Raw genomic sequence first — 25,782 nt, 5'->3', positions numbered from 1 at the left:
AGGACTGGGTCTCCTGAATCCATCCCACTACGAATTCAGGCATGTTTAGAGTACTTACAACTTTGTGTAAAAGAAATCAATATGGTATTTTTACTGAAAGTTACAATAGTTTATTTGTGGGCTGTCACACCTTTGATGTAGGCATTCCTCCCTTCATCAGGTGGACCTGCCTTTGAAATTGCTTTTCTTTTTAACCACCACTGATGTGAATCAATCTTTTCAACAAAGCACTCTCTAATGCTCTTCTGAAGCTCAATCAGTTTTAAGAAGACAGTTTGGCCTTTCTCAAATGGAAAATGAATCACAGCTGTCCCTCCTTCCCACTAGCATCCAAGCACCTCTCCCAAGTTATGCTGTACCACCTTAAATGTTAATCTTCTCTCAAAGCACCAATTTCCAGGTGATTTTTTTCGCCCCCTGGAATTTTAATGAGTTTACCCTGCATTATGTGATGAATTGGAGTTGCTTCATTTTCTCATCTGAAAACAAGGCAGAAAGAAGGTAGACCAAACATGATTACTGACATAATGAGCAAAGTTTGCAGTAGAAATCTTCAAGAGGAATTCTGCTAAGAGCTGACTAATGGTTTTACAATGAGACATTCTTTGTAACCAAATATTTTTGCTATAATTGCCCTGAAGATGAATTGAGGAATTCCTTAAAGTAGTGGTCAAGATCAAAGCCTAATTAAGGCTAAAATATTGTCCCAAAATCTCAAGGACTAAGCTCCTCTCTTCTCTTGCTGTATTAGCAAACTACAAAGATGGATCTTCTCTCCCTTTTTTAGGCTTATAATTCAATTATCCTCTAAGTAAGAACATGAAACATTTTGAAAGTATAACAGCAGTGTTAAAAACTAATTTTTCTACCAAGTCAGAGAGAGCACAGATGTTTTCTTCTAGCATTCATTATTCCCTAGATGACATTTGATCAAAACTTCTCTTGCCTTATCTGGATTTTCATATGAATGAAAATACTGCTGCTTTTAGTGCACGCTTTGCAAGTCTGAAATCTGTAGTTCAGAGCAAACAGCAAAGCTGCTGCAGCCATTTCTGAACAGGTTTGAAAATGTAGCCCAAGTGTAGCTTTACCTCTGCAAAATGCTTAATTCTCTCTTCTACAACAGTTGTTGGGGTTTTATTTTGGTTTGGTTGTTTTTTTTCTCAGTTACTAACTTCATTATTTCTACAAAGACTTTGTAAGAATTAGCAAATCCCTGTCCAGAGCACTGAATTTGCAAATTGCTTCCAACTAATTAAAATTCTTGGAATCCAAAGCAAAAAAAATAGTTAACATGTCCTTTTGAAGACAGCTTACAGTTTGAGAACCTGAACACTTCTGAGAGCATGAGATACACGAGTAAAATAAGCAAGAACAGGAAAAGCACTTCACGGACCATGCTTGTGAAGAAGATGACCCTTCTCAGTGGCATGTCATAACAGCTATGGTACAACAATCAAAGCTGGTGATGGCTGAAGAAAAGCTGCTGATGCTTCACAACTGCTCCCCAGCGCTGCCTCGATGTGTCCATCCTGCGTCTGGTCTTTCAGAAGGAAGTCTTGACCCATCAGAGTAGCTGTCGTTTGCAAAGGGAGCTACTGCCACATCAATTGTAAGGATCTGAACACAACATGACTACTGTTTCAAGCCCATAATTTTTCACATGCTACCTATTAAGCACACAGTCACATGCATTAAAAATTCCCATTCCAACACAGCAATCGTGTTTAGGAGAATGAAATTGTATTAGACTTCCTTGCCTTCAAGAGGGAGGGTTTAACCCAAAACAGCTTTTGAGATCTTTCAGCTCAACAGAAGGGTGATGGTGACAGTCACTTGTGCATTAGATTATGTCCTGGAATAGGAACATGACCAAAGGTAATTATCACAGACCAGCTGAGACCATGTTTTACCCTCTAGTACCTTTGCTGTGAGACCAGGTCCAGAACAAAATGAAAATAAAACCAGCTGTTTCAGAAAGAGGTCAAAAGACACCAGAACAAAGAATTTCTGCCTAGGTTTCCTTACTGAAAGTTAAGTCCTTCATTTTTCTTGCAAGGAATTGACCTAAGAAGCAACCTTTTCTTAAGAAGCAACCGCTCTGGTTCCTGTACCAACACAGCTACCTCACTTCACAGAAGTTAAGGATCAAAAAGAAAGCTCTATGAAGACACAAGTTGTATTACATTATATATTTTACAAGTTCTGGAAAAAGTAAGACAGGTTGTCTAGCAAAAGTGAAACAATCTATAAAAGCAGGTATTTTACAGGGGGCAGGCAGAGGTACCCAGTGTCCTTTTGGAAGCTCAGGTAAAAGAGTTTAGTACTCAAGGAACACCTAAGTACTCTACAGACAAAGTAAGATCAAAAATCAAAAAAGCACCAGATGTCGAGAACTAAGACATGAGAAGTACACAGAGAAAACTGGGCATAAAAGGGGAGTTAAACCCCAGCCTGCTGACACTCCCTTGCCTTTGAATTAAACTCTACATGGAAAGTTAAGTAAGTCGGTGAGGAGGGATGTGGACAGTAATACCATAGCCTACAAAAGCTAGATTCTACATGCTGAAAATCAAATCCGAAATGGAGCTAAACACAACTCACCTCTAACTGCCCCATCCTCAGTAACCCAACTAGCACATAAATATAGATAGATAATTACAAGAGGCAAATAAGTAAAGGACCAGAAGTAGAAAACTCAGCAAGCCACCAGCCCAAAGTCCTACCCGTACGAACAATTACTATGGGAAGAAGATTCACTTCAAGCAATCTACTTTCAGTCTTGATCTACCTTTCTGCAGCAACTTCCAGCTTAAAGTAAGTGCCAATCTCCACATTTTAAATTGCAAATTACTTTTCTAAATCACTTAACAAATATCCTTGAAATTTCACATGTCAACAGCTCATTAATATCTACAGTAAATGTAGCTCTCTGAAAAGAACCACAGATTTTACGTTTATTGAGACAGATAGCTGGCACAGAGAAATAGAGCTCCTTCAATTACTATTTGGCAGAAGCTAACTTCAGTTTAAAATTAGTCTACAGGAATTTATGGCAACACTGCAGTGAAGTAACTATTTTGAATAAGATTAGCTACTGTTGATGGCAATGCTTGGACAGTGTTTATAAATCAAACTTAGAACTTAGTATTTTATAATAGACCACTTCAAAAGTATCTTCCATAATCACCTATGCAGTATATTATGATAAATGCAAACATGGCTGGAGATTAAAAGCAATAAAACAATGTACACAAGGTAATGAGTGCATGCAAACTATAAACAAAGACTTCACCTAGGTAAGTTTTCTATACCTTGTGCTTAACTTCACTGAGAGCTTTGCAGAGAACAAAAGATTAGTCAAAGCAGCACATCTGGCACAAACAAGGATCTCAGTAACCCCAAAGCTTCTTTTATTATACTCTGAAAAAAAAATTAAGCCCATGACCACGAACGACAAGATCTTGTTACAAGGTGATATTCTGCATATAAAGAATGGGTTTGGTGATGAATTTTTAAATCTACTGTTACCTGCTGAAAACCCATCTAGAAACCCTGTCTATTAAACTAGACACAGAGCAGAAAAAAATTCAAATGTTTTAACTCAGATGAATCTCTGGCAAGCTTTCTAAGACTTAACTTTTCACTTGAAATTCAAATGGCATCAGGGTGGGGGTTTTCTGTTGGGTTTGGTAGGCTTTTTTTTGCAGGAGTACTCACTTAAACACACAAAGCAGATGGCTCGAAATGCTTCCCTGTAATGGGGAAGGAGTTGTACAGTATAAACATTTCTAATTTTCTTTGCCACAGTATGGATTCCAGACCATGATTCAGTGAGCATACCCACCGACTAAAGCAGCAACTATTAACGTGAGGGAAGAACACCTTGGTAAGAACACTTCGTTCTGACCTTAGCCTGCACTAGAGATGGGAAATAGCTCCACAGGAGAAGGGAACCAGACGTGGAAGCCTTCATTCTCATCACAAAAACAAAAGCATGTGTGAATGTAAATGAGCATATTTAAGTGAAAACAGTAATAAACAAAATCTGTATTCCACAGTTGTAATTGCCTGCTTCTGGGAGCTTTCGGAAAGGCTCTTCATCTTGGCTAAAAATAAGCACGGGGGAAAGAAAGCAAAGTTCCAGTGACTAACTATTATTGCAGACTTTAATAGCCAATGAATATGAAAAATTGAAATAACAGAAGTGGCTCATTTAGCAAATTCTAAGTAGTCTATTGGCAATAGATGCATTAAGCTTAAAATCCAAACATAACTTCATTAATTTTAGATCTGCTTATTCTGAAACAAAGTTTTAAATATTTTGGGTAGCAATTCAAAAGTTAAGATCAGAATTACTGAATCAATGTTTGAAATTAACTTACCCTTACACATTATGCATGAGGTCTTTGCAGTAAGCTCTGTATTAGTACCACGTAGCTGCAACTTCCTTTAAAGTTATTACAACCACGGGAGCTGTCTCGGTTTCAGCATCAAACATGGAGCATCGAGTTCTGCCTAGCTGTGTACTATCCTATCGGAAAATACAGTATCAGCCCATTTCAGGACTTTTTTCCTTACAGTTCCTAGGAATTTTCAGAGGTTCTGAGAGTAGTCCACAGTGCTGAAGTTTCACTAAGATGACTTAATCCAAATATCCTCTGTTGATAACAACTACAGACTGCTGGCATCAACTCTCCTCACTCCAGTCCTAGAGAGGAAGCCAGAGACTTTGTGGGCACATTGAGCAACTGCAAATCATATTTGGTGCCATCCAGTTAGTTGCCCAGTCTTTCAGATTTTGAAACTGTTATGATTGCAAACTAGAAATAAATGTATGAACTGTAAATGGGTCCTTTGAGGGGCTGTCTATTGAGCTTGGAGAAGAGGAGACTGAGGGGTGACCTCATTCGTGTTTATAAAGATGTGAAGGGCAGCATCAAGAGGACAGAGCTAAGCTCTGCTCGGTGATGTCCAGTGACAGGACATGAGACAATGGGTGCAAGCTGGAGCAGAGGAGGTTCCACATGACCATGAAGAAAAAAATTTTCACTGTGAGAGTGCTGGAGCACTGGAGCAGGCTGCCCAGAGAAGCTGTGGAGTCTCCTTCTCTGGAAACTTTAAAAACCCACCTGGATGTGGCCCTGCGTGACCTGCTCTACATGGTCATGCTCTGGCAGGGGTGTTGGACTGGGTGATCTTTCAAGGTCCCTTCCAACCCTAACATTCTGCATGTCATCTTCACGAAAAACATAGAGAGTGAAGCTGCCTCAAAAGCTGCTTAGTAATGACCAATCATGTTCAAAGAGTGATGAGAAAAAAGCCTTTTGAAGTGCTAGATGGCACAGATGGATATTTTAACACTTTGTCTTGGTCAGCTGAGGCTCCAGCACTTGAACTCAAGATAGCCTCAGAAACAAGAGCTCTAGACTTGAGTCACGCTGCTGAATTTTGCTGAGCAGGTGTGCAAATGAGACAAGGCATTGTTCTGAAAAGCAGTGTGCATGGCAGTGGACAGTTACACAGCTCGTAAAACCATTCCTAGCTTGGGCTAATTGGTGAAGAGAAGTAAAATAAAATGTTCCTCTTTTGAAAAGATGCAGTGAAATATGGCACAAGTGCTTCAACAAATCCTTCTGTTTCAAAGAGCAACAGAAGTACTTTCTGAACCAACAGATTTCCTACAAACTGATTTAGCATGGGATAGAGCAAAGACAGCAAACACAGAGTGCTGTGTTCATCTTCTGCCTTATCAGCTAGGTTTCACTTGTCTTCTTTTCTTTCTGATAAATTAGAATCCTATTAACTTCTGTAGGCAATGGCAACTGATACAAAGGAGACACTAGAAAAACATTTTGTTGTTAAAGTATAATGGCTCAGGTTAAAATTCTCACACAAACAGAATGGAATAATTACTGTCAGGAATGATACCAAAGGGCAGCAAAGCTGTAATCATTCCTGCCTGTGTGAAAGAAGGAGCCATCAACAGCATCCTTGACCACATCACTGATGTTCCAAAATACTGAGCTAGCATGCAAAACTGGCCTGTTATATTGATGGAAATAACATCCCAAAAGTAAGGTAGAGACAGAAGTTTAGGATTACTTGATGCCAGATGAACAGAAGACAAGTCCTGAACTGACATGAACACAGATATATTTCCAGACAGCTTAACTCTTTAAAAGGAAAAGCATTGGAGTAACTTACGAATCCACGTGAAGAACTCTCTGGCCACTTCTGGCACATGCTGCTGCAATAATAGATTCAGGCAAACCTAAAAGAACATGCAAGTTTTAGAACTTAGTATGCCAAGATATAGTAAAAAATATTGCATCAGTTTTCACTTGCCCAGAATAAAAAGCTGTTAGGCTTTAACGGGATATTAAGGACAATTTAGCACTCACAGAGACAGGAACAAGTAATAGTAGGTGGTTACTCCAGTCTGTTAATTCTAGAATGTGAAATGCAGTCTAGAAAGCACCTAGCAGGACTTGGACACTCAGAACCACATTTCCATGAACTCTTTAAGGCAGCAAAGGTAAACCAACCACTAAAACAAAGAGGTTCAACCTCTCTACCCTTATCTTCAGTCACTACTGACCTCCTCCTACATGAAGCAGATGGTCAGTTTTCAGCAGGCCATGGAGGTGCTGACAGTTCCAAAGTATCAAGGTTTGTACCAACACAAGGAAGGGGGTTTAAGACAGGAATGACAAATTTTCTGGGAAAACAGCTACCACTTCCCTGCAACTTTTTCATTTACTATTTTGATTGATTAAAAAAAGCCCAACCAAACCAGTCCCTTTCTGAATCAATAAACCAAGTTACAACAGTTTTTGCATTGCTGACTTTCCAGAACAAGTGAAGGCTTATTATGAAATTAATCTCTAGGGGCAGAAAACAGGATGAACAGCTCCATCAGTTCCTGGGACATTTGGTTCACAGACCAGTTGATAAATCTTTAGAGCTGAATTTTTTGAGGTGAGAACTCAAAATGCAGGCAACTCTGAACAGAGACAAGGAGAAAATATGCAACTGCAGCAGACATTTCAGAACTATCACAAGACCTTGGATGCACACTGTCTTATTATGTGAGAGCAATTCCACACTCAGCTGTCCTCCAAAAGTGTTTGTATGGACCTCTCATTTCTCTCCATCTATAAACTATCTGGAACAGAATCTACAACTACAATTTTCCTTGTAGTTCCTGAAAAAGGTTTTCTTTCCCTCATTTAGGCCCAGGCAATATTACTCTAGAAATGGAACTGAGAAACTTGTTTCCCTTTCCTTATTGATAAAAGCCACTGAGAAAATGTTGTAAAACATCCCCAGCATTGCCTGACTGACCAGGACTGGAGTTATAGCTACTAGGGCATAACTGATTGCTTTAAGCTTGATCCAATTGATACTGTGTTGGAGGTCTGTTCTTCCATTAACCTTGGATGAAATTGTTCCTTGAATTAGCTTCCTCACTCTTGAAAGCTGGTATCAATTTTCTTCACCAATCCTTTCCTTGCAAGATACTCTGGTCCCCCAAGTACCCACTGGCAACAGAATGAGAAAGTGCAAGTAAGGCAAGGCCCATGCATCTTAGCTTTTGGAGGGGCTCTTGGAACAATGTGATGGAGCAAGACATCACTTATTCTTATGTGACAAAACCTTGGTAAACCACGGAAATAAGACTGTGCCTTGAAGTCACTTTCTAAATGCTCTTTCCCAGCAGAAACAAAAGCACACGAAGCAGAGGCAGCTTTGGTAAACGCAAGTTACTCCCACTATAGGTAGTCTGGGCTGCATGGTGGTTACTTCCAAAAGCCTTTCCCAACAAAGAAGACTTTGGCAAACAGCCCATTGCAACACAGAGTTCCTCTCTACCTAAATAAAATTAACTAACTTGGGAAAGACTCCTTAGAGAAATGGTAGAGATGTATTTAATGACAGCACCTGAAGCTGACCTGTCTCCTAAGGATGCTCGCACAGTTGTGCAAATAGTTCCCCTTGGGACTGTTCTGTAACAAAGGAATATATTCTTGTTATGAGCTGCTCCTACTTGGAAACACTATTCTGAATGCTGATTTGTCAAAACCTCTAAGGAGAATTATATTCCAATTTAGAAACATGTTCAGACCCTTGCTACAGGGCAGAGCAGACTCCAGAACCTCTGGCTCACAGTTTGGTGTGAGGACAGTGATTTTGTCACAGAATTCAAGTGACTGCAGGGGAAAGAAAGGCTGTACCCCTACTACTGATTCTGAAGTTTCACTTGCACCTAATGAGTGAGTAAAGCTGGGGATCTCTCAGCTGTTTTTCTCACAAAGGCTTATTCTAACACTTCCTGCCACTCATGCCTCTTGGAGAACAGTCAGCTTCAAATTTTGCCAGCTTAATGGATGTAGGACTTAGCACTGCAACCTGTGTCACTCATGATGTTTGTCTTTGAGCAGGCAGGTATTAAAAAAAAAAATAATTAAGAATTCTAAAGACTGCACAGCTATCAAAATCAGTCATCAAATTACTGACTCATCAAGAGATCTCCCCTCTGGTATAATTAATATTAACCACATTTTCCTTGTAAGCTCTTATGCACGTTAGTTACAGCAAAACACAGCACATCACATTTTACTGTATTTGAAAGGCTACTGCAATGGACCATTTTCTGAAATAAGGTTCCAAATCCAGGCAATTCACAAATTTGCAATGATATTAGCAGGAAATAAGAAGTCTGAATAGGAATCACATGACCCAGCCACAAGAAAGGAGTGACAGATCCAGACTTCAGTATGTTATAAACATCTGGCAGCATAAAAGGGATTTACATAGTAGAGTAAAGAGTCTGTGGAATCCTTGCATCCATTTAATGTGCTGACTGAGAAGTTCCTGGTATTTGAGGCAGAATCAATTCAGAAATAGCAGTGCTTGTTATCAAGAAGTATAAACACTTTCTGTGCTTCCTGGCCCTTTCATATCTCCCTTTAGATTGCTTACACACGAAATATTTGCATTAGGTTAAATTGTCCTGCACCTCATTTCTCTTCCCAGGAAAAAGAAAGATAAAGAGTTTTTCCTTCATGAAGGAGAACTGATTAATACTAGTTGAAATCTCTATCATCATTCCTTGAAGCCATTGCCTTCTTTCTCCACTTGCTAACCCCCATTCATCAGATGCAGTATTAGGTAAATTAGCCTCTCTGGACTGCTCAAGGAAACATCCACTTCAAATTTCAATGAAACAGAGCATTACATCTGCAGACAGATATAAAAATAAGTATAAAATTAGAGATTTTACTCATTAGTGATCTCTGGGTCACTAACACGTTCCAGTAAGTAGCATTTCATAGATACTTCTTGACACCTACACAGCCAATCTGTGATAATGCTTCATTGAAATACAAGTGCAAAGTCAAAATGAATCAACCCCTAAATCTTTCTAGTATGGGTCCAGAAGGAGTGCTGCTTACAGACTTATCCCTCTGTGCTTGGACTCCTTGTGTCCTGTTGGAAAGACACTGAAAAAAAATAATCACAAGCTGATTATATTGTAACAAACCTTGTGGTCCCTTCCAACCCTGACTGATACTATGATACTATGAACTGGCTCTAATCAGACTCACAAACAGTGCAGCAGCATGGCTCACTTCAGCATGGACAAAGAGAAGCAGGCCTTACAAATCTTTCCATTTCTCTGGCAATCTCTGCTGCGAGAGATCCCAGGACTGTACCAGATACAGTTGCATCACCAGAAAGAAGCAATCTAGCAAGCAGGCAGTATGAACACTAGGCTCATGACACTCTTATGATGAAGAATACAGTCCATTTTGGATGGCACTACTTTTCACTGCCAGCTGTCCAAGCACTACCTCTATTATAGCCTTCTCAGATACATAAGAGGCAGATTAATCTCAATAAATCTTTACACATGTGGCTGCTGCAAGCTGACCTTGAAGACTATACCTGGTTGTTTCCAGCAACCTCTGACCAAGAAAATCTCCATTACGTGAATTTTTTGGATCTTCCCTATGAAGTAAAACCAACCACACTTTCATTATGAAGAATAATGTTTTACAAGTAAATAAGCAAGAAACAGAGGACTCAGCTCCACACTATATACCCTTATCAAAATACCAATTCTGCTTTTAGTTTCAACACAGCAAAATTACAATTGGAGACAACTGCTGAGATAGAAAACTCAGCTCTTTAGCCTTAAAAGCTAACTGATTTTAAAATCTTTAGAAAATAATGAAAAGTTGTAATTCACCTCTGTGTAATCACTAATTAATCTCAGGTTTACACCTTGTGTCTCTTCCGATCAGCAGCAATACGTGACACTGATGCACTGCCCCTGCAGCCGACTTTAAATGGATGCATTCCCTGCCCCAAGCAATTTATAAACTAAACAGCTTCATATGTGTGGAGGCATCTTGGTTCCTGAGTTGTACACTGTAAACTAGTTCCCAGTCATCCAGCTGATAAGCTTTTACTGAATCGCACAAGATTCATCTTGAAACTGTTTAAATGTTTCATTTGCTCCTCTGCACCTACTAAACAAATCACAAGTGGCTTTTTCATAATACAAAATGTGGAAGAAAAATAGATTAAAAATGCTGGAACAAAGACAATTTCAAAACAATCTCCAGAAGTCAGAGAGTTGACCAAGTGCAATAAATTTTGCTGTATCTGAACTCCTAAGAAGAGCAGTGACTCTGGAGAAGCTCACTGTACAGCCTCCACGGTATGCTTTTGGTATATATAGAACTTCAAAGGCATTTTATCATTTGATTGCAATCAAAGTTGAAATACTTATTGTGTATAATGTTTTAAGCTAAAGGTAGCTAATTAAAATTGATACAGCCAGAGAACATTGAGGGAGGTGAATCCTGGTAATCACTTGACGAGAGCTGTCCCTGCTGAGCAGGCTGCAGCCATGACTCTGAGCAACAGTACAAACAATTTATGGCTTTTTTCTTAACAGCTGTCAAGGAACGGTGCAGAGGAAGCAAGGAAGGAAAGAAGCAGCAGCTTTACTTACCACAGTGACAGGTCTACCTTCCAGTAGAAGGGTAAATTTCAAAGAGATGTATTTGTGTACTTTTATATAAACAAATATTACCTAAGTAAGTACATCCCCTTAAATCACATATATGAACGGCCTGGAGAGGTGGGCTGAGGAGAATCTTAGGAGGTTCAATAAGGCAAACTGCATGGTCCTGCATCTAGGTCAGGGCAATGCTAGATAGCAGTATAGGCTGGGGAAAGACAAAATTGAGAGCAGCCATGCAGAAAAGGATTTGGGGGTGCTGGTGGATGAGAAGCTGGACATGAGCCAACAATGTGAGCTTGCAACCCAGAAGGCCAACGGCAGCCTGGGCAGCATCAAAAGCAGTATGGCCAGCAGATGGAGAGAGCCGATTCTGCCACTTTGCTCTGGTGAGACCTCACCTGGAGTGCTGTGTCCAGCTCTGGTGCCCTCAACACAGGAAGGACATGGAGTAGGGGCAGAGGAGGGCCATGAAAATGATCAGAGGGCTGGAGCACCTCTGCTATGAGGACAGGCTGAGGGAGCTGGGGGTGTTCAGCCTGGAGAAGAGTAGCCTCCAGGGAGACCCAATATCAGCCTTCCAGTACCTGAAGGGGGCCTACAGGAAGGCTGCAGAGGGATTGTTTGCAAAGGCCTGCAGTGACAGGACGAGGGGCAATGGTTTGAAATCAGAGAAGAACAGACTTAAGATTAGATGTTAGGAACAAGTTCTTTATCATGAGGGTGCTGGGACATTGGAACAGGTTGTCCAGGGAGGTAGTTGAGGACCCATGCCTGGAGATATTCAAGATCAGGCTCACCAGGCCCTCTGGGCAACCAGAGGCCACACCTCGAGTGCTCTGTTTAGTTTGGGGCGCCTCAACACAAGAAGGACACTGAGGTGCTGGAGCAGGTGCAAAGAGCAACTAAGCTGGTGAAGGGCCCAGAGAATGATGAAGAGCAGTTGAGAGAACTGGGATTGTTTAGTTTGAGCACAAAGAGGCTGAGGGGAGACTTTATCACCTTCTACAACTACCTGAAAGGACAATATAGGGAGGTTGATGCTGGTCTCTTCTCACAGGTAATTAATGATAGAACAAGAGGGAACAGCCTCAAGCTGCACCAGGGTAGGTTTAGACTGGACATTAGGAAAAATCTTTTCACTGAAAATGTGTTCAGGCATTGGAACAGGCTGCCCTGGGAGGTGGCTGACTCACCATCCCTGGATGTGTTTAAAGACCATTCAGATGCAGCTCTTAGCTATATGTTTTAGTGGGGAATTTGGGAGGGTAGGGTTAATAGTTGAACCTGATGATCTCAAGGGTCTTTTCCAACCTGAATGATTCTATGGTTCTATAAAAAAATACATCTTCAGCTGGTTTTCCATTCAGCTTTTGTTGCAGAACTCTAAGCAGCTGCTGATGTACACTGACAACTTGGGCATTTATATCAGATAATATAACCAAAGTATCAGTCCAGAAGATGTACCAGAAAACATTTTAAGTACATCCTAAAAATGTCCTGCAACAATAAAAATATTCAGAATTACACCTTTTTCAATTTATTTATTTTTTAAATCAATCTTCAATGCTAACTTCCTAATCCACATCTATAATATTTAGGTTAGCTTTTCAAGGTATATTTTCTAAATATCTGGAAGTGACTTTTCCTAATACTATACTTACATAAGATAAACATAAAGTACTTACACCACTCCCAGTATATGGAACAATAAATAATGCATTCTCCTGACAGGACTTTGATGACCTGGCAAAGCCCGAGTGCTTTCAGCCAAAATCATATGAAACCATAAATCACTCTTTATTTTATAGAATATTTCAAAATGGATTCCTGCTTTCTACCTTGAAAGTCATTTCATGTGTTATTTATAACCACTGAAAACCAGAATGGAAAGAAAATTGCATAGAACTAGAAAATTTACTGTGACTGCTTTTATAAAGAATAACTCCTTTTGAGAAAAAAAAATCAGAATTACTGGCAGCCAAACCTGTGACTACAACCACCTTTTAAAGAGCCACATCCTTTACAACTTCAGCAGCAGCTCATACAGGCCTTCTGGAGTACCAGAGACAAGTTTTAGAAGCTAAAACAGAGTATCATAGAATCACAGAATGGAAGAGACCCTTGAAGCTCCTCTTGTCCAACCTTCCTGCAGTGAGCAAGTGCATCTTTAATTAGATTGGGTTGCTCAGGGTCCCATCAAGTTCAAATATAACCTAATGAACTGAAGAAGTTCAAAGTTACAGATGACTGCATCCTTACCCACACCACTTACAAACATGCACAGCCACACTGCAAAGCTTTGCACTTACAGTGGCTTCTGCCACAAAGTCATCACTACTGAATGTTTTGCTTATCAATCTTTCCATTTGACAGCTGCTTAAACGCAAAAGTTCTGCCACTGACTCCTAGCTCCGAGCGTCATTCTCAAATAGAAGCCTTCTTTCGGAGATATTTATCAAAGAACTCATAATGTTCCCTCTCACTCTCAATGCACTACCATTTTAATGCCTGCACTGACTTAAAAGTTGACCCTGCAGAAGCTTGTCAATAATGAACTCATTTAAACGAACATGACTAATGCCCACTTCTCATTCCTCCAGGGAGCACTTAGACCAGTGCTCCAAACCCAGATCCTACAAGGCTTTTAGACAAGCAAAAATCACTTAGTATCCCTTCCCAAAGAAGAGACCTTCCAAAATACCAGATCTGCTTTGAGGATTAATGATACTGCACAATTATCTGCTTTGGCAAAGAACCTTCCAATAAATCCATTTCTGTTCGGTTGGTGAGTAACTTGACCACAGTACTATATTCAGATAGCAGGGAGATGAGAGGCTTGGTGGGGAAGGAAAGAGTGACTTCAATACTGCAACAAAAATGGGGTAGAAAAGAAAACAACAGCATTGTAACAGCTTCAGTTCTCACGTTGTGTTGCCACTGAAAGCCTCAAGATACCACACAATGAGAACCTGGTGAGAGTAATCTAGTTTTCTTCAGAACTATGGATGTAAATTCTATGATAGGGATGGAAATGTTGCTGCTGAACCCAGCCAGGACTTGTAATCTTGTACTACACATACATCTTGCTCTGCACTTGTCCACACAAGAAAATGTTTGATCTGGTTAAGCAAAAGCAGTTTTTCCAGTAACTGAAGTACTTTCCCCATAGAAATATTCACACATTCATATTCATAGAATGGTTTGGGTTGGAAAGGTTCTTAAAGATCATACAGTTTCAACCCCCTGCCATAGGCAGGGACACCTTCCACCAGACCAGGCTGATCAAGACTTCACCACCCTAGCCTTGAACACCCCCAAAGAGGGGACATCCATGACCTTCCTGGGCAACCTGTTCCTGTGTCTCACTACCCTCACTGTAAACAATTTCTTCCTAATATCCAGTCTAATATTGATGAAGTATTTGAACCTAACCATTATATGCAGCACTGAGGACTAAAAGTTAGTGTGAGATACTACAGAGAAACAGTTAAATGAGCCTGAAATAAAAACAAATTCAAATCTAATGTTAGCATTCAATCTAATTACTAAAATTAATAGATGCACAAACTATAAAAACAGAAAAAGGCTACACATGGAGGAAGGAATGCAATTACTACCATGCAGTTAAAAAGATCATTAACACAAACATTCTAGTTCCTACAGCATGACAATTAAACATCCACAGGTACACTCACACTGGTCACAGCATTAGAGAAGTGAGTTAAAGACAAGGCTGAACCATTCCCTCAGGAGTCACTTCCCAGAAGACAAGAAATGACAGGTTTACTTTGAGTAATCTTCCATAGTGGCAAACTTCATAGAGACTAAAAAAACCACTCAGTCAGTGTTAGTCACCACTTATGTTCTTAGTTAAAAGGAATGCAAAAATAAGATAAAATAATTTCTAAAATGGAGAATTCTGGAGATCGTGATGTGACTTAGGGCACTGCTGTCTACAGGTGGGCAAAACCCCCACATCCTTTAATACAAATCCACACCACCACCAAATACAGCAAGAGTTCAAAGGAAGAATTTAGCTCAAAGAATTTCCACCTTTTAATTTGGTACTTCAGCCTTTCATTATTTATCATTCCTCTCACACACTCAAAATACCCACAAATCTGAACGTACATCAAAAAAGTCAGATTCACTAGCAGGGCTTCCACTCCATACAACGTGGTTAAGAAGAGAGAAGGGAATCTCTTCATTTGCTCAAGAACCTTACTTCTGCATTTTTAGTAGACTTATGGTCAAGAATGGGGATAACATTTTCATAATTTCTCACAAACTGCAGAACTAAATCAGAAATGCTTTGAAGAATTGCACACACACTGCAAAGGGAATACTCATGTCTGGTAACCACTGAAGACAGTGATTACATCAACAAACTCATTCATTCTGTTGAAAATAGATAGAAAACTAGTCTTAAATCTGAAGGGCACTATGTGACATTTTAGTTAACTTCCAAAACACAGTTCCCCATTGCACATGGGAAGCAGTAACACTGAAAAGTATCTTCCCTTTTCTGCTCCAACCAACATCCTGAAGCAACTGTGGGAGCTCTTCATAAATGCAAACAAAAACCAAGTGAAAATTTGGGACCTGTAAGTAGCAATGTATTATGAACATTATAAGGCTAGAGTTCAATGCTGAATTTAAGGTGGAGGGGTTATCCAGATCCGTTCAACGGAGGCCACTGTCACCATGTTCTACAAAACAGGAATCTATTTCAATGAGGCAGGCAAGCAGGCAGGCAGGAGTACTTTAAAATTTATCCTGTAGTGTTGTAATATGCTTCAGTTCCCATGATTATTCACCTGAACAGGAAACAGGATGCATTTGTACAGGGTAGGGAAAGTGCTGGTAATTCTGTGCAATCACTCAGCCTTAGATTTGTCCACATACTGAGAAATGTACTGTTACAAGGAGGATGCAAACAAAGTTTAGGGTTGTTTGTAAACAGGCAAAGAGATTAGGAAAAAAAACCAACTTGTAAAAGTTCTTGTATTATAACAAAATAAAAAGCTATTATCAGCATATACCACATAAACTACAGTAACACGGGGCTTGGCTTTTTAGAACTACTCAGAGAGCATGAAACTGAACTCGGCAAACAGGAAGGTGTTTCAGGAGAACGGGCTGCCAAGGCTGGCAGAGTCACACGAAGCTTTATGAAGTGCTGAGGGACCACTTCATCTCAAGTGTGCAGGGGCAGAAGGTGCCCTGAACGGCTCAAAGGGTGCATGGAGACCCCCCTAAAGCCTCACATTACAGGTGCCTCCGTGCCATCTCTATCATCCTGTCACGCAAGTTTTAGTAGAAGCACATATGCAGCCTGGGAGTACTCGGGACACTGGAGCAGCGCTGTCCTCCCAGGTACCCTCGGCAACCACAAGCAGCCCCAGAACAGCACCAAGTCCCCACCCCCCCCGGCCCACCCTCAGCCGCCCGCTCTGCCCTGTGTCTCCCCGCCGCCCTCCCTCGAGCACTGGCACTCTGGCACCACCCGCTCAGCCCCTCCGACGCTCCCCAGCCCCGTCCCGCGCCAGCACCGCGCCGTCTCCTACCGGTGCCTATCACCACCACATCAAACTCGGAGGGCAGGTTGTCCGCCATCTCGGGAGGGACACGTCACGTCCCCGGCGCTGGCGGAACCGCCGCTGCCGCCGGCAGCCTTCCGGCGGGGCTGCTGGGAGATGCAGTTCGGGGCGCCGTGCCGGCGGCTCGCTGGGCGGGAAGCGGGAAGCGGGAAGCGGGAAGCGGGAAGCGGGAAGCGGGAAGCGGGAAGCGGGAAGCGGGAAGCGGGAAGCGGGAAGCGGGAAGCGGGAAGCGGGCACTCGCGGAGTGGTGGGTTGGAAGGGACCGCACGGGTCATCTGGTCCAAGCTTTCTGGGGAGAAGGGCAGCGTAGACAAGAAACGTCTCGCCAGGGCTCCCCTGCTGTGTCTACATTCTTGCCGGGGACTCACCAGGATCCTTTGCACCACCTCCTACGAGGACAGGCTGAGGGAGCTGGGGTTGTTCAGCCTGGAGAAGAGAAGGGTCCGGGGAGACCTAAGAGCGGCCTGAAGGGGCTAGAAGAAGGCTGCAGAGAGACTGTTTACAAAGGTCTGTAGTGATAGAACGAGGGGCAATGGTTTGAAATTAGAGAAAAGCAGATTTAGATTGGTGTGAGGAACAAGCTCTGCACCGTGAAGGTGGTGGAACACTGGAACAGGTTGCCCAGGGAGGTAGTTGAGGCCCTGTCCTTGAAGATATTCAATGTCAGGCTCGACATGGCTCTGGAGAATCTGATCTAGTGCAGAATGCCCCTGCTGACTTCAGGGCAGGGTTGGACGAGATGACCTTTGTTGGTCCCTTCCAACCCAAACCATTCTATGATCCATCCTTCATACAGTGTATAGCGTGCTCCTGCCTGCTTCCGTGCTGGTTGCTCCTCACAAACGTTTGTGTGACAGTGGCACTGCCTGGGTTTCAGTCCATGGCACTGAGTGACAAAGTTGTTAAGCAGGAGGACTGACCCCTGTGGTATCCAGTGCTCACAGGCAGTGAGCATGACCGCTCAACCGCTCTTGTCTCATCACCCACAGAGTTTCTTACCCATCTAGTTTTCTGCTCGTCCAGAGGATGAACTCTCACCTTGAGGATAAAAGAATATTGGGAGAAACAGTGCTGAATGCACTGTCATGCAAGGTCATAGCATTGATTGGTAAACTTTGGAAATACAGTAATAGGACTGCATTCCATCTACCTAAAATGCAGACTCCTTCTTCATGCAAACACCCCTAGTTCTGCTACAATTTATGTATCAATTCCTCAGAAGTTTCTTGGATGACCAGTTCTTCAGTAACTCACAACAGATTCTGTTATTTCCCTTTGCATATGCAGTGTTTTCAATACTATTTCTATTGTTTGCTCAATCTCATTGATCACTCTATTTGTAGACCTAAGAAATTTTCCAATGTCATCATTATTTTAAAAATTGCATTAGTTCATCTATTGCCAGTTATTAATCTCATGCCTTCCTAGTTAATTACATGTTGGACTGTACTTCATTCTTGGTATTCAAAAACCTCTCAGTTAACATTAACTCACTCTTTATTTTCTGCTGAAGCCATAAGTTATACTTCAGTCTTGCTCTGCCTCTTCCTTCTCACAGAGAAACGAAGAGGGAATCAGATGAAGAACAGAATCTCCCTCTTATATTACCAGTCAGAGTGAAAGAATAGCAAGAATAAAATTACATACTTGGAAAAGCTAGATACAGCAGTGCACAGAAAATAACCCAATGCAGAATGCCTGTACTAGAATACACTGGAAACTTCTAGAAAGTTTTGCTTTTTATTTTGCCTTTTATGGCTTAAACAGCTTTAAACTAATCTCTTAATATTACTCATTGTGTATGATTATATTAAAGTCTTAACACCTTCAATCAATAATAACAATAAACCAGCTAGCAGCCTGTTAACACCTTATTACAAGTTCCTTGTTCACACAGCAGAAGAGTGAAAGCAATATAAAGCAACTAATGGAAACCAGAGACCCCCTTAGCCGTGCAGTACCCTCAGACATGCAGAACAGAGTACAGCACAGAAGATAGCCTAGCAGGAAACATCCAAAAACACAAGAACAAAAAATGAAGATATTCAGACATCAGTACTTGATTAGAAATATGGAAGAGATAAAATGAGCAACTATGGATTCAGCAGTAGAGATCAAATCTTATGTTCCTTATATTTATGTTTCAACTGTCCCATGCAGAATCAAAAAAAGCAGATTCCATTCTGCATCTTCCACTGTTCAGTTCTGTTAATGAAGCTGTCATTTCCACTTTTTAAACTCTAACAACAGCAATGCAGCTCCAGAATTCTCAGTCCTGGATCATTCTGACCTAAATGTCTTGAGCTGAGGAACAAAGCATCACTATTTTGGTGAGATCAGATATGACAAATTCTCCTTGCACATCCTTTTATTTCTGAGGGAGGGCATACTCATGGAAATAGAATTTCATTGTGCTAACCTTTTGTTAGTGTTTAGTATAATTCTAGGACTTCACTAGAAGAGAGCTATTTCACTGTCAATGTCGTACTGTTTCTCAAGTGCTTAAGTATTTATCCCACCACAACATGCTGTTGTTTGGTTCTGCGAGTTCCCGTTAGCTTCATTCATAAGATGCAATCAGCGCAATCCTATTTCGTGATGACAGTCATTATCCACTGGACCAGAAATTCTTCTTAGTACTATTTATTTGACAAATATGATTATTCAGGATCTCTAACTGTGAGGTTTGTCAGCCCCATGCAGCAAAAAATATTTCTCCATGCTTTACAATTTTAGTATCAGCAAATGTAGAAGTAAGCTGCATAACTATGAATAATTTTTATGAGGATTTCATGGACCTTGAGAAAATGTCTTACCATGTTTTTCTCTTTAGCTATTTAATTGCAATGTCATAGTAACAGAAAGCAGCATACCCAATTCTGCATGGATGAATAAGCACATTCAATAAAGAAGATTTAACAGAGTAAATCAAACAGTGGATTAAACATTTTCTGCATAACAGACCACAAAATGGGCATTCATTTTACCAATAGATCCTCAACATTAGAAACAAATAGAAATGCACACCAACATAATTAAACTGCACATCCTGTGGCCTGATTACAAAATTTCCCTGTATGTTGCTAAACTAGGTCTCATCAATTAGAATTGCCGCACTGGCAAGACTTAAGTGTCATATTAAAACCATTTTTATTAAATAATTTGTGTTTTTCCATCTTTTATTAAGTGATTCACAACCCCATATATTGCGGAGGATTTATGCCGCATTTTTAGCAGTAACAGTTCAAAAAGACACATGCAAAGATAATTTTAAGATTCCACTTTTGGATGTCTTAAAGACTTTTTCTGTAAGTAACTTTTCTTGCTTTGATTTCAGGCAGAACCTCTGTAATAAAAAACATCGTGGGGGGAGGGTTGCTTTAAAACTTTTAACAGAACTACTTTTGTTACTCCTGTCTAGATCATATCTCACTTTAGCAAAACTATCAAAAAGCTTTTTGGTTTTTAGCAAAACCCTATGAGCTATGTGGGTTTATTGTCCTGGGTAGACACACTGAAGCCCAAGAAGAGCTTGGGAAGCATCAGCATTAGAATTACAGAGTTTCTGATTATCTCCAGATCTAGTCTCAAACCATTTGATCAAATATTTCTTCCTCCAAAACCAATCAGCAAATACTTTGTATTCACTATGATGAATTTGACTGTTTTTCAAGTTACGTAGTCTCGTTATCCTGCAGCGGCTTCACACGTGAAACCTCATTATTCATTCTACTATTCACTTGGTGGATACAGAGTTGAATTCTACTTGAGCACCAGTTTGAATAAGGATCAGCAGCAGGATCGGGCCTATCAGCTGCTGGAAACATCTATTGAATAACCTGATTTATCCCAACTAAATGGTTCATTAGTTCAAGCAGCAAGAAAATGTTTGTGTGTTGCTGAAGTTGTGCATGGTTGTCATATAGAGTTTGCTATTATGCAACCGTCAGTCACTCAGGCATGCACAAACTGGATTGTTCATTAACTACAGAAACCACCACTCTACAGCCAAGAATGTCTGTAGGGGAAAAAAAAAGTTTCCAAATGTATTCTAAACTTGGATACATCTTTATTCAAACTGCATTGTTACCACTATCTGAGCTTTTCTTCCTTTCTGTCAGAGCTTGCAGTGGTCAGTCCCAATCATGCCCATACAAGACATTACTTGTATTTTATTAGTGGCATTAGACCCTGAACTGCAAATTCTCCATTGTACGCAGACACTTAATTCCCATGGATAGTGTGGATATTCCTTGGCCTTTTCTAGATCAGTGAACTAAACATTATTTTAACAACCCCCAAGTAATTAAATCCACATTCTCCACCCAAAGAGCACTGAAACTAATTTTGAAGTTGCCCTTGTGACTACTAAGATGTGAATAAATTATGGGATTGTTTAGAGAGAGATGGGGAAAGGGAATTACATTTTTCTCTCCTTCTGTAAGCATGCAAGGCAAGAAGTCTGTTTTCCCAATCTTTGATTAATGACATTCTGCAAATATTCTGTAGAACTCTCACTGCAGTCAAAACTTTTCTTATACAAAGTGAGCAGAGAGGAGGAAAAAACCCAGGATCACAGCTTTGATCAGACAAGTCTGCCCAGCATAACTGGCAGAATATAGAATGAAGCTTCATACAGGATTGCCACGAGTTTCACAGGCTTCCTAAAACTAGAGATGTGCAGAATGGAGGAGATTGTCTTTGCAGTCACCCAAAAGTTCAGTTATTTTTTTATGCTACAGGCTAATCTTGAAGGCTTAAAATAGCTGATGAACCTAGGATGATGACTAATATGCTGCAGTTTTTATTGCTTGTCTCTTAGAGACATGTGGAAGAAAACTTACTTTAGGAACTGGAAACCTGGAGAACTACTGGTAGTAGAATCAGATTGTACCTTGATTTAGATGTTGTTAGTCTATTATGGGCTATATATGGCATCAGTTCAGGTTTTTATTTGGTTAGATTACTTTTCTCAGTGGCTAAAATAATTTGGTATATCATGACTTATTACTCTTGTCGTCTTCTATAGTAAGGGTGGGGGTTGAAGCATTCAGGCATGTTTGTGAAGCAGGCTTTTACCTTCCTAATTTTCATTCTGATTTTTTTTTTTCTTGATTAAAAAGTGTACTTTCTAGGAGTGCTGAGATAGAGACAGAATGGTACAAATTAGTTTGGAAGCTGAAATAATGCCAGTACACTTCAGCAAAGGATTGAAACGTCTTTGTATGTGTTTACGACAAATAATCAGGAGTTTGTGACTATGCTTTGAGTTAATACACTGCAGATTTCAAAGGAATGTGTTCCTTTTCAGAAGTTTCTTTCACTTTCCCAGTGAGTTGAAATGTATTATTTACCATATCTAAGAGGTTCTTGAGAAGACACAGTGGTATTTCTGGCAGAGGTCTGCATATCACTCTTTAACACCTTTATTTCAGATTATATATAGTTTACCAGTTCTTCCTGCTCAAATTAATAAATGAATATGCAGCTTATCACCACTGTGTCATCATCCTGTAAAAAAAAAAAAGAAGCTTAAATCATTCTTCAGAGTGTTAGAACTCCCAAAGTCAAGACCTGTCAATGAGGTGAAGTTACCTGAGAAAATGCTTTCTTGTGCTTATGTCCGGATAATAAAGTGTGGAATGTCCTCACTGCAGATACAGAGGCAGGGCAGCAGTCAGCTTCTGCCTGGCATCGGGGAAGTGGCTGATATCAAAGCCAAAAATGTGCTCAACAAACACTGTGGACTAATGCAGGCTAAGTTGTAAGAGAGAGCAAGCAACAGAACTTGTGTCTACTCAGCCAGACACAGCTGAGCCTCCTGTATGCTAGTAAGGGTTTCACTTATAAACTCTCATAGCATATATGCATTTTGCACATGTATCCAAGTATGTTTGCATAGCTTAATTACATGTTCTAAGTCATAACATGCCATTTGGAAAATGCTCCTTTAATAACTAATGTCTTCTGTTTCTTCTCCTGACGTTGCTAGAACAAAATCTGGTATCAGTAGCAGGGATATCAATTGGAAAGAACTACTGAAATTATGCTATTATAAACCAGGATGCTACAAAGCAGAGTATAATGCTTTGTGTCCAGCTATTCCATTCTTTGTATATTCCAGCATCTGAAAATCTTAGGCAATTAGGAGATTTCAGAAACTGCCAGTAAACAAGAGACAAAAGAAACTGATTAACTATAGAGGACTGCTGTAGAAAGCTGTGCAATAAGGCAAGACAAGTGGACAAGTGTCTCTAATGCTGTTCAGTTACTGCTTTATGTCATTTGCAACATTCCTTCAAGCAGATTTTATTGCATAGTAAGAGGTTTTCAGACTTGTGTTCTCAGGGTTTAGGAAAAGTGAACCTTTCCCAAGACATCTGGAGACTGTATCTTATATAAGACACTAATCTCTTTCCTCTGGAAATATTCCTGTTCTTTTATATATTACATTTCTTTCATTCATCTCCTTTGACTTGTGGCCAATTTATGAATATGGATTCTTTAGCCATTAGGGCATACTCTACTTCATTATAGTTAAGAGAATTTTCACCATGCAAGTTCAGCCTCTACATCATGGCCTTTTCTGCCTGATTAACAAAGAACCATTACAGTTCAAGTAATTACCTCTTTTTGCTGTATATTTGTATATAAAAATGTGCCCATACAAATACAGAAAAAAACAGCAATTAGTTGGGGAGATGAAGCAAAAGAAAGCCAGCCAACCACAGAGTGGAAGGTTGTGGTTCTTTATTAGACTAGAACAAAAAGATTCTTGAGTGTTTTTTTAAACAGTAGTCTTCTCCAGTCCTGAACATCATAAATGATGAAAAGAGAAGATAAACCAAGACTAAGTTCTGAAACTGATAAAGCTCCTTTCAGAACCTCACCATAAATATTATCATATAATTAGAGGGGTTTAAAGTAGTCCATAAAGCTAAGCGAATTGATGTGTCTCATATGCAGTATTTTTACCTAGACTTCACCAGAGAAACCATAAACAAAAGACTGTAAAGGCCTCAGATGAAATGAGTTCTTGTAAGCTGGGATTCTTGTGAAGACACACTTACCACCAAGGCCTCAAACATGAAACTGGCCAAGAGACATCCAAAAGTTAGAGCGGAGAGCAGTGAGGAAGTGATTTTCAGGTAAAGCAATTGGTGATACCAAGGAGTTTAGAAAAATGAAGCATCACAGCCACAACTGAAATCATCTAAGTGGATGAATAAAAGTGCAACAGCAAACTCGCTTCTCGCTTTATGTTTGAGGTTGAATTTGCCTCAGTTCCAGTGTGCTGGGTCTCTCAGTGCTCCGCTTAGAGCTCTTCATTAAGAGCGCACATTTAGTTAAGGCTTTACAGATGCAGTAATGAAAACTTATCAGTGTTATCTGAGGGTGTGTACAGGCAGTGGAGGAGCTGCCAGACTCTCTTACTCTGTTTCTCTATGAGAGGACACATACAAAAATGCTTGTCACTTGTAGGGAGGGTGATTTGTGGAGAAATTTTAGTTGTAAAAGGGCTGTGGCTAAAAAGAAAGCCATCAGCCTCTACAGCCATCAGTCTTGTTTGTAAGAGACAAGAATATGTTTAGCGAGTAAATTTACTAAAGCCATATTAAAAGCAAACACCTCCTTATGCATTTGTCTCACAACATTACAGCTAAATAAATGTTTGTATTTAAAATATTCTCTTTAGGATTTTAAAGCCAGAGAGTATCCAGAGTGCTGCATGGAAAATAGGAGGGAATTCAAAATGAGATTATGCTCAGCTTGCCTCACAGAAATGTGAGTATGCCACAAAGATGCTACAAGGACAGGCTGAATTTGGGCTCTGGGGAGACCTTAGAGCACCCCCATGAAGGATGCCTGCAAGAAAGCCAGGAAGGGACTTTTTACAGGGGTTTGTAGGGATAGGATGAGAGGGAATGGATTGAAGCTGGAGGAAGGCAGATTTACACTGGATATTTGGAAGAAAATCTTTACAGTGAGGGTAGTGAGACACTGGAGCAGGTTGCCTGGGAAGACAGCGAATGCTCCCTCCCCGGGGGTCTTCAAGGCCAGGCTGAATGAGTCCTTGAGTAACCTGGGGTAGTGGGAGGTATCCCTGCCCATGTCAGGGGGGTTGGAGTTAGATGATCTTTAAGGTCCCTTCCAACCTAAGCCATTCTATGGATCCTAGATCCATGCAACATGGACAGTACAGTTCTTTAATGAGGTCATTTCTCCAGCAGCAGAATTGCTCATTGTTCCCCAGCATCTGTCGGTTTCCAGAACTATAACCATCTCTCTCAGAGCTATTTTGCATCACAGACTCTCTAAGGGGAGGGAGGAAACTTTGAGCCATTATATATGACTTCTGTGTGCTTAAAATGACTCAGAAACTCTGGAGCAGAACTAATGGGAATACAATGTTCACTCCCCTTTTTCGTAGCAACTTAGCACCTTATGAGTGGCACTGCCTCATCTCTTTGATTGAGTAAATAACATGAAAGAACAGGCCACAGCTCCTCATGTTCTGAGGCTGCTCTATGAATATTAATTCCATATAGCTCATATAGACCCTTATATGGACCCTTCAGTTAAGTAAATAGAGACAGAATTTCCCCCCTACTTCAGAATGCTGTGCTGTTGCAAACGCTGAGGCAGATTATTAGGGAGATTTGCAAGAATAACTACTTAAAATGGTCACATTCATTTGAAAGAAAGGAAATATAATTGGTATTTGCATAGAAGAAAATGGATGAATTTAGATTTTAGTTGATTATAATTATTGTCATCCTAATCATCATCATTATCTTTGTATGTCTAAATGACTGATTCAAAGAAGAATTTTAACACATTTCACATGTCAGTGTAATTCTCTTTGGGTTTGTGATTTAGTGCTTGTGGTTTTTTCATTTGCTTTTTTCAGCCTGAACTTTCCATGGAAGCTATTGTAATCTTTTTAGAAGGTGGGAAAATGTTCCAAAAGAAGTCCAACCTTGAAGTGCTACATATGCACAGGTTGGGTTTTTTTCCCAATACAATATAATCAGATTGCGCAGAAAAACTGATGCACAGACACTGTGCAATGGCACCTCAACATTTTCTTTAGAAATCAATTCTAAATGGTAAGGCTCTACCCCAGCCTGGACTGTATGACCA

The 25,782-nt window shown here is 40.4% G+C and overlaps 1 protein-coding gene across 2 annotated transcripts in view; it reads right to left on the bottom strand.

The window, feature by feature from the left end:
* The window catches only part of CHM (CHM Rab escort protein), a 59,590-nt gene extending 42,893 nt beyond the window's left edge, over positions 1-16,697 (bottom strand). For both annotated transcript variants that reach the window (XM_054169608.1, XM_054169609.1), the window contains exons 1-2: positions 16,606-16,697; positions 6,208-6,274 (exon numbers count right to left, since the gene is read on the bottom strand). In XM_054169608.1, the coding sequence (XP_054025583.1) occupies positions 6,208-6,274; positions 16,606-16,654 (116 nt within the window). In that variant the 5' untranslated portion in view covers positions 16,655-16,697. The remainder of the gene's footprint in view (positions 1-6,207; positions 6,275-16,605) is intronic.
* Between the last annotated feature and the right edge of the window lie 9,085 nt (positions 16,698-25,782).

Source organism: Dryobates pubescens, chromosome 18 (assembly GCF_014839835.1).
Source record: "Dryobates pubescens isolate bDryPub1 chromosome 18, bDryPub1.pri, whole genome shotgun sequence".
Lineage (NCBI taxonomy): Eukaryota > Metazoa > Chordata > Aves > Piciformes > Picidae > Dryobates > Dryobates pubescens.
The sequence above is the reverse complement of the archived record's forward strand: the minus strand, read 5'-3'. Positions and strand labels throughout refer to the sequence as shown.